Raw genomic sequence first — 9,314 nt, 5'->3', positions numbered from 1 at the left:
GGGCTAAGTGTGGAGTGGGCGGGGTTGGGCTGGGCGGCAGCGTCCTTTGGGTTTTGTAAGAGATGGCGCTGGAGACAGAACTGATCTAGCAATTGCAACTACCAGCGTGTGTGGGGGCTGATGTGAAGACGGACAGAGCCAGACCCTGTACTGGTAAGCACACACAATAATCAGATCTGGAATCACTTCAGGCAAGGTTTGTTTGGTAATCACCTCAACAGATTGCTGGACTCAGAACCCCAACCATGAGGAGAATCACAGAGTCTGTGGTCTGACTGTGGAGTGCATGTGTCAGAGCTGGGACTCCTCAGTGGCTTGCAGGCACCAGTGCACAGCATATCCAGATGCACATGGAGGATGTGGCAGTTCATTGAGGCCTGTAGAGAATATCTGGTCCCATAACAGAGGAAGGAGGGCAAAACAAGTTGGTTAAATACTCCAGCTAAGCGTTGACAGCAAATATCTGGGTGAATGGAGAATCTAAGGTAGACTATGTCAGCCAATGGACCTTGGAAGGAGTTCTTCCTTGGATCGGTGAGATAAACAGCATTTCAGAACTATCGAACCGTTAAAGCCACCTGAGCAGAACCCTCAGTGTATGCTTCACACCACAGAACCTGGTATGACTTCAGGTGGCCATTCTTCATCCCCAGGCACTGGTGCAGTTTGGATACTGGATGTGGCTTCTCCCCAGATACAGGAAGCAGAGATAAAAAAAATGTGGAAACAATGGTCTCACCCACATTCCCCTAATTCTTGACCCTTCCCACCCTACTCAACTTCATCAAAAACAAGATTTAAAAATGGCTGTGGAATAGAATGCCTTTGTGTAGTCATTGTGAGAAAAAGAAGATGAAGAAGGAGGAGGGATTAACAGGATAAAAGATGCGCACAAGAGCTTCAGATGCCTGGGTTTAGTTTAGGTGTAGATTTCAGCTGTAGTGGGAAAGATACTTAGCAGAGAGGAAGACAGGCCTGTACACACTCATAGGGGAGTGAGAAAGGGGGCAGGACATGCATTTAGCTTCATGGAGTAACATTCGTGTAAAGTGACTTTCATGATGTCACTACCTAGATGTTTGAAGTCGTTTGAATGTTGGAAGCCACAGGCTTCAATGGCAAATAGCCCTGGATATCTGTTGTGGAGACTCAGGTCCCGAGTTACTTACAAAATTGTGATTCTATGAACAAATTAGTAAACAACTTCTTATGTAAGCTTTCCTGTTTGTTAAATTATGGAGCAGTATGGACTTTCAAACTGCATATTATTATGGTAAAGATAAAAGGAGATTATGATTGGCAAACAGTTCATGAAAAATGCATGTTACAAAAAAAAGTATGATGGGTTTTGAATTGTTTTGCAATGTTCTCATAATGAAATATGAAACATTGGAATTATTGGTATAGTCTTCAGGTATAATATGCTTTTCATAGTACAAACAAAGCCAGAGCTAACCCTACTAAGATATTCAGCTGCTATTATCAATAGCCATAGAATCAATTGACATAGAATCAAGGGTAGTTAGGGGAAGCTTTTAAATATTGACAAAAAAAAAAAGGCTTCAAATATCTCCGCATTGGAGTTGGGCATATTGAAGATGTCGAGGGGTAGAAGAAAACCATCATATTGGATTGACTTGGGGGACTTGTTCGTTCTGAGTTGGAATCATGGGAAAAACTGTGGAAACTCCCTGGCCAGGTCCTGAACTGTTTGCAAACAGCTCCTTGATGTGGAGGTTCTAGGTGAGTTTGACTGTTGTAGATTGCTGGGCAATCGCCTGTTTATGTATGCCATCTCCCAGAACAGCTGAGACTTGGTTCAGATGCTGGCTAGTAGTATCATGGTTTTGAACTGTGGTCTGCACAGTTGATCATACATTTTCTCTCCAGAGGAAATCATCCAGTCTCATGTGAGAAATACTGAAACACTAACTTGGCTTCAGAAAAGCACTTCCAGGAGTAGACAATACTCAGTGGGAAAACTTTTGTCATGAGTTTCTATGTTCAGGGATGAAATCGGTTAAACGGAAAACAGCAAAATAAAATAGTCATAGGGAGAAAGAAGAGCAGGCCAGAGTGGAAGAAGTATGATCTACATTATTCCCATGCTTAGCCTTCCTTACTCCGTACTCTGAAATCCTATTTTCTCTTAGGTCAAGTTGGCAGTCTAAGCCCACTAGGGAGGTGAAGTGAAGGCTCTGCTCCTCTGGCTGAGTCACATCTTGAACCAATGTAACTGTGAGATAGACTGGGGCTACTATGGTTACAGACTGCTGTGGAACTGGTGTTCGCTTTTGTTTATTTCTTACTTTCCTCCTCTTCTTCCTCCCTGTTTTATCTTTATGGATGGCTTTGTGGCAGCTTTCCTTGTCTAATGACTTCCAACTGAATGTAGTATACACCTCTTTTCCCTCTTAGGACAGCCTTGTCAAAGAGGACCTGAGCAAGTTTTTTCCTTTGGCTTCCAGAGGTCCTCTATGTGTGTACACTCTGGGGGAACAAGCAGTTTTAGGCAAGAACATTCCTTTGAAAACGTTCAAATTATGGAATCCTTTGTCCCTTAATGAATTTTACTTGTAAGCTTCTCATCCACTTCTCTCCTTCCCTAACTTAAAAAAAAAAGTGAACAAAAGACCACTTGAAACAGTGTCTGAGTTTGTTTTACGTTTTTTATTTTCAGTCTGCCAGTATAGCAAAGACATTATTTTAGTACAATCCAATGTTTTTGAGGCAGGGATTTTTGTTGAAATCTAGGAACACAGCTTATCTTAGTTATCATCTTCTGCATTTGCTATAGGTATAGCCAGGAGAGATTTAGAAATAGTGCTGTTAATTCTGGGACCCAACAGGAACAGGAGGGATGGCCTCCCTCATCTTGGTATGGCTCCCAACCACAAAAGCAGTTTCATTGTAAGAGGAGAGTCAGAGCATTTTTAAGTCTACCTTGTGCCTACAGAAATTCATCTAGCAAATGTTTTACTTTAGGAAAATCAGGAAAACAGACACAAACAAAGCCAGAATGGCGAAGAGTTTAAGCAGACCTTCAAATGGAGATGGTGAGTCTTGTACAATTCGAGTTTTGGTGACTTTGAGGGCTCGATCCCATTGTGTCATGATGGCATTTCTGGCTCCACTCCATTTTCCTGGGCCAGTCAATCGAAACTGGTACGGTGAATATGGGCCAAAAAACATGGCCAAAGCCAGTAGTGGATCAGTCAGGAGCAGAGAGAACAAGTTGGGCTTTGCACCCATAGAAGTCAGGAGGTCATCTATGTATGTGACATAATCTGCTTCTAAAGCCTTGCAGTAGTTCAAGCCGTACCTTTGTGAAAGGAAGATTGGGGGAACAGGGGAAGACAAAAGGATAAAATAAGGATAATCTCATGTCAATTGAAAGTACTCACAGCAATTGGATACTAGTAAAAAATTTATAGTAGTTTCCATGCTCTCCCCTTTATACCACTAGCTATCTAATGGTCTCATTCTATAAGAAGTTTACAGTGTCCAGACCATGTTTATTATGAAAAAAAAATGTATAGACCTCTAAAAATTTTGGGGTTAAAATTAACTGTTTTATTTTCCTTCAATGTTTTCAAGGATATATCTACTTTGTAAAAGCCAGTTATGATTGGATTTGTATAAGGTGGAACATTCACACAGAGTAGGTATCCCTGTAATTCTGGTGTCAGCCCCTAGAATAATTGACTGAAGTGCTAGCAAAATTTGATTTTGTTCCTGCTAGTAGTTCATCTTGTAGGAGCTCTATAATTGGGATCAGATAATACCCCAATTAAGGATAAAGAAGATATATCTAGAATTTTTTATTGTTTTAAAATTTGACATCTTGATACAGATAGATCAACACTTGTTTCCAAGTGTTATGAGTCAGAACAGATATAAAAATATTCTTAAGTGCAGTGCTTCTAAAAAATGTCTTTCTCTGCTATAGAACATTTATCAAATGAAATTTTCTACTAAATACAGTAAGTCAGCTAACATTACAGGGGTTTTGATTGCATTGGGAGTGAAGAGTCCTGGGCCATGACTTTTTTGCTGTTCACCCCCCTCCTTTTATCCCTATTCCCAAAGCATAGCATCAGGAAGATCTCTCCTTCACAGAAGGTGCCAACAAAAGACTATTTGGTAAATGCTGTAGGCTTTGAGGGTCATACAATGGTCTCTATCTCAACTAGTCAACCCTGGTGTTCCAACACAAACACAGCCATGACAAGAGATGAAAGAATGAACCTGGCTGTGTTTTAGTCAAACTTTATTTCTGGTCACTGTGATATGAATTTGACATAATTTCTACACATAACAGCATTTCCTTTTTTTCTGCTATAAGTATTTAAAAATGAAAAAGCAATAGCCAGTTCAGTGGGCTTGGGCATGCATGGGTTATAGTTTGCTGACCCTTACAATAGTTGGAATATATACAATAGTTGGAATAAAAACAACAGAACTGTTGAGACTTGTGGGGTGGATGACTGCTGTGAGCAAATGGAGAAACTCAATTATTTGCTGCTTACTTGAAGTAGTGTATCTGATAGATGAGGGCAATTGTGTTTGGTCAAGAATTCCAAATCCATGTGACATTAGGTAATCATCATTGGTGTGGATGATTCTGAGCACAAGCATGATTCTCACGTTTGCTTCTCTCTCCTTCAATAGGCTCTCCTACCTTTTTACTCTTACTTTCAACTGGTTATTTTCCCTCCCATGTGACACTCATTTCTATGCTATTGTACAACCAATTTTAATCATGATTCAAAAAGAATATCTAATAGTTAACTCACCCAGTGTGCTTGTTTTGTTTCCTTTCATTAACTTCCTTTATCATGACACTTGTTGGTGGTAATTTAATCATTCCTATAAAATGAATCATAAATATAATGCAGCTTTAGGTTTAGTTTTTACTTATGGATACAAATGCTTTATGGTTCATTGTTTTTATTATTTCTAGCACCCAGCTCCTCATCTGTTCTAGCAAAAATGATAGCAGCTTGAGCTGATTGGTGATATGCCTCCAAAATAATTTTATCATTTGGAATGATAGTGATTCCACAGTTGCTCTAATTGTTCATATGAGACCTCACAACTGGATTGACTGAATTTTATCATCCGGTTGACTGAACTTCAAATTTTACTTGAACCAGTTGATTCAGTCAAAATACCAGATAGACACTCCTTATATTTCTTAAGTCTGATGTATCATTTATATTTGCAATGGTATAAGTATATCACTATGAGAGAAAAATTCATTGCACAGAATGGATGCTGCTTTTAGATATTCTATTATTTTAAATAGAAGCTGAGTAACAGTTTCTTAATTTCCAATTAAAAAAAAATCAGATAGCAAGCCAAAAGCCTGTGCTGGTTTCTCATAGGCCTACCTTTAATGACGCGAACAGCCCATCGAGCTTGTGTGTCTCCTGTGGGTACTATGGAGCCCAGGGGTTTGATGATGCCAATAAAGGCCAAGGTTGGCTTTTGCAGATGTGCAGGGAAGATATACTTGTACAGTGACGCTTGGCCTTCTTCAACTTTCACTACAGACTCATCAAGGAAGGGAAAAGCTAAAGTGTACCCAGTAGCGAAGACAATGACATCAATGGGCTCTTCATTCGGGGCGTTGTGGACGTGGTCAAATACAACAGAGTTTTCCCTCACCTCCTTTACGCTTGACCTAATACAAACTTTCCCTGTGATGATACGTCCTGGGAGCTCATCATTTAGCACTGGCTCTCTAAGTTGCATCCTAAATAACAACAACAACAAAAATGGATAGAGAGACATTTGTCAATGAAAAATATAGCTGGCTATATTTTCTACCCCTCCTCCCCTTTTAATTCTTTTAATTTAATGCAACCTTTGCTGGACAGAAGCTGCAAGTATTGGGAGAAGTTACATCTTTGAAAAGGATTTATGAATGTCCAATGATTATAAAATAGGCTCATCATTACCTAGAATTTGGAAGCCCAAGAAGAAGGCAGAGCTTTTTCTGGTTTGCTTCTCGTGCTTTTTCCAGCATTCAGCTACAACCATTGCTTTAGAGATAGGAAAATACCCAAAAAATTGCTGCAAGCTCTAGTCAGTTTTCTTTCTTCCTAGCAAAAAGTTCTTTGAGGAAAAAGCACATGTGTTTTAAAAGAATCAGGACAGAATCATCTTTATCTGGCTGTGTCTTTGGAATTGGAAGACTAAGGCTTTGGAGATGATTTTATAAAAACCAAGGCATTGTTGGCTCTGAGTTACCCAGAAAGAGAGAATGTGGGTAAAGTGGAAACAGCACCGGAGATGCAGAGAATAAGAGTGGCTTCTCATTTAAATGCTGTGTTTAACCGAGACTGGGCAAGTCATTCAATCCCATAGGCTTCCGTCCATTCATAAAATATTGGTGATAGCACTGATCATTCTTAGCTGTTTGGGTCAGATGAAGAGCATATACATTGTGTATATTGAAATGATGAAGGACTAAATAAATCCAACACAGATCATAATTATTCAGGCTTATTCCACATGTTCCAGAATTTGTGGGATTTAATCAGATTTGAATATAGTTGTGCAGTCCAGCATCAAGCTAAATATCATCCATGTTGTGGAGCTTCTGAAGAACCAAATACTTGGAGGCTGCTGGAGATGGTGTGCTGGCAGACATCAGGGCACTCTGCAACCCTGTCCAACAAATCACTCTACACATCTACTTCAGGACTCTGTCCATGTTTTTGTCTAAAGAGTGAGTTCTAACATGAGCACTAGGGTGTCAGGGTTAGGAGACCCACACTCATGAACAGACTGGGCTTGCTGGCTTTAATGAGGGAAGTACTATTTTTTTGGAGAAGAACTAGAAGCAGTATCCAGCCAGAAAAAAAGCTGAGATCTGCTGTCTGACAGCTAGTCCCTGAGGTTCTGAATGCTGCTGAGCATCACCTGAGTTCATGTGAAAGTTGTTACTCATGAATTGTGCTGTGATACAACACGGGGCCTAGGTGGTGTCTCTGCTGCAGCTTGGGAGAGTCTCCAAAGCAGAGAGCTCCATCGAGCTGTGCCTGGGTTCCTAGCTCACAAAAACTGAGATAGAGCTTTTCTTTTTAGGCCACTAACAAAAGCAGAATATGGGAGCAAAAGCACTGACGTACAAGGCAAAACTCCTGAAGAGTCTGCTGATGAAAGACAGCGAGAAAAAGTGGAGATGGTAAAAAGAAGGAAGGAACAAGGAGAAACTCAATACATGCAATGGAGTCAAGGCTACTTGGTGTCATCTGTGGCCCGGATGCCTACTGATTCGTGTTGGCTCAGGGTATAATCCATACGGAGGTCAGACAGGATCTCCACATGCTGCAGGATCCTCTGGTATGCGATTTCATTGCATAAAATTAGTGAATAAATAAATAAAACTATGGCCCTTATAAATGGGATAAATCATGGATTGTAAAGGAAAGGACAGGTTGAAATCAAGTTCACCTCAAGAATGAGAAAGCGCTACCATTACAGATGCTATACAGCAGGTATAATGTTTGATTTGTCCAACACAATAAGACAAGGCAATATGTTGCTTTTTTCAACAAATCAAAGATAGATCATTAACTTTTGATTATTACAGGTGAGATTTAAATTACTTGGCTAGTCCTAGAGGTCACTGATTACTAAATGAATTTGGTCAAGTGAGTGAAGGTCGCTAAATCTCATTTTCCCTGAGATTATACCTATACTTACCATAAAGGGTTGCTGACAAGGTGAAACACATAATTTCATAAACTGAACACATAAGAACACTTGGTTATTTTCAAGCAGAACCATAATGTAGATTTCTAATGTAGTTTTGTAATAACAGTAATGTAGTTTTGTAGTGAACAGTAACGGAATTTTACTCTCTGATTATTTGGCTGTGCTATTGTTTTATTTGCATATGTCATTAGAGGTGCTCTCTTCCTAAAAACTCTTAGCAGGTACATTACATTTACCTGTCTTTGGGTGCTAAGCCATAATTTGCATGATTGAACCAGCTGTTCATCTTTCTTGCCACCAACCAATTCACAATTGAAGTTGGGAGAGAATTTCTAATCAGGTTCTGAAATCGTGTCATGAACACCATGTCCCACGGGTATCCTGAGTCAAACACCCGGCTGATCACCCATGAGCCTCTGGTGGTGCTGAGGAACACCTAGAAACAAGCAAAGATGTTCACAAATTGAAAGGTACTGGGAAGCTTGACCCTCATACAATACATCCTTCATGAGATAGGGTAGTGCTTGTAGTTCTACCATTACATAATTATTGAATTCATTTGATAAAGACAGAGAGAGAGAGAGAGAAAGAGAGAACTATATCTACTGTTTCACTCCCAAAAGTCCTGTAAGGTCCTGAGATTAGGCCAGGACAAAACCAGGAGTCAAAACCCAAGCCAGGTCCTACACATAGGTGGCAGTATCCCCTGTTGCTTCCAATGCTGGATTATCAGGAAGTTGGAATCCAGAGTGGAGCCATGAGTCAGATTTAGGCACGTTAGCATGAGGCACAGGCGTCTCAAGTAGTGGTTTACTCGTTAGACTAAATGGCTGCCACTAATTACTGTTATAAAGTCATTCTCTTGATGTAATTATTAGGGTATCTGCAGCATTAAAAGTCATCTATTATTGAGCATATATCATTTACCAGACTTGTTATACTCTGATAAGCTATAGGAAGCATAAAGTCTCAAGTGGGAAGACACTGAAGAAGTGAGTACAACTATACACTTATGGAACTTCAAAGAGTTTGTTAAAAATGAAATCAAGATAAGTGTATCTTGTTTAAAAAACATTTTGATATCCATGTATCACTCCTTTTGAATAACATACATTTTCCATAAACGTTTTGAAGACTCCTGATACTAACTATAAAGCCAATGATGGTAACAACTAGGGTTTTCCATGAAAATTTCCACGCAAACCACCAGTTAAACCGATAGAAAATTCAATATCGTTTCAATAATGTCAAAAATAAACATAAAGTAAAAACCAAACTTTCAATGAAGTAAAAAATAATAAGAAATAAAACGAGTTTAGAAATTTTAGTGCATATTATGTACTTATAAAGAATCATTTTATAAAAATTCATTTGTTGTTATTAGAAAGGCAGATTCACACAGAGAAAGAGAGACAAAGAGAAAGATCTTCATCTGCTGGTTAACTCCCCAAATGGCTGCCATGGATAGAACTAAGTCGATGTGGAGCCAGCAGCCAGGAGCTTCTTCTGGGTCTCCCATGCGAGTGTAAGGTCCCAAGAACTTATGCCACTCTTTGCTATTTTCCCAGGTCATATGCAGGGAGCTA

The 9,314-nt window shown here is 39.6% G+C and overlaps 1 protein-coding gene across 1 annotated transcript in view; it reads right to left on the bottom strand.

Annotated features, from left to right (window-relative positions):
• Positions 1-2,638: 2,638 nt before the first annotated feature.
• The window catches only part of FMO1 (flavin containing dimethylaniline monoxygenase 1), a 31,437-nt gene continuing 24,761 nt past the window's right edge, over positions 2,639-9,314 (bottom strand). The window contains exons 6-10 of the mRNA XM_058660628.1: positions 7,965-8,164; positions 5,394-5,758; positions 4,797-4,869; positions 2,979-3,322; positions 2,639-2,946 (exon numbers count right to left, since the gene is read on the bottom strand). Coding sequence (XP_058516611.1) covers positions 2,945-2,946; positions 2,979-3,322; positions 4,797-4,869; positions 5,394-5,758; positions 7,965-8,164 — 984 coding nt within the window. The 3' untranslated portion in view covers positions 2,639-2,944. The remainder of the gene's footprint in view (positions 2,947-2,978; positions 3,323-4,796; positions 4,870-5,393; positions 5,759-7,964; positions 8,165-9,314) is intronic.

This window comes from Ochotona princeps, chromosome 2, assembly GCF_030435755.1.
Source record: "Ochotona princeps isolate mOchPri1 chromosome 2, mOchPri1.hap1, whole genome shotgun sequence".
NCBI classification, from domain to species: domain Eukaryota; kingdom Metazoa; phylum Chordata; class Mammalia; order Lagomorpha; family Ochotonidae; genus Ochotona; species Ochotona princeps.
This window is presented reverse-complemented; position numbering and strand designations above follow the sequence as displayed.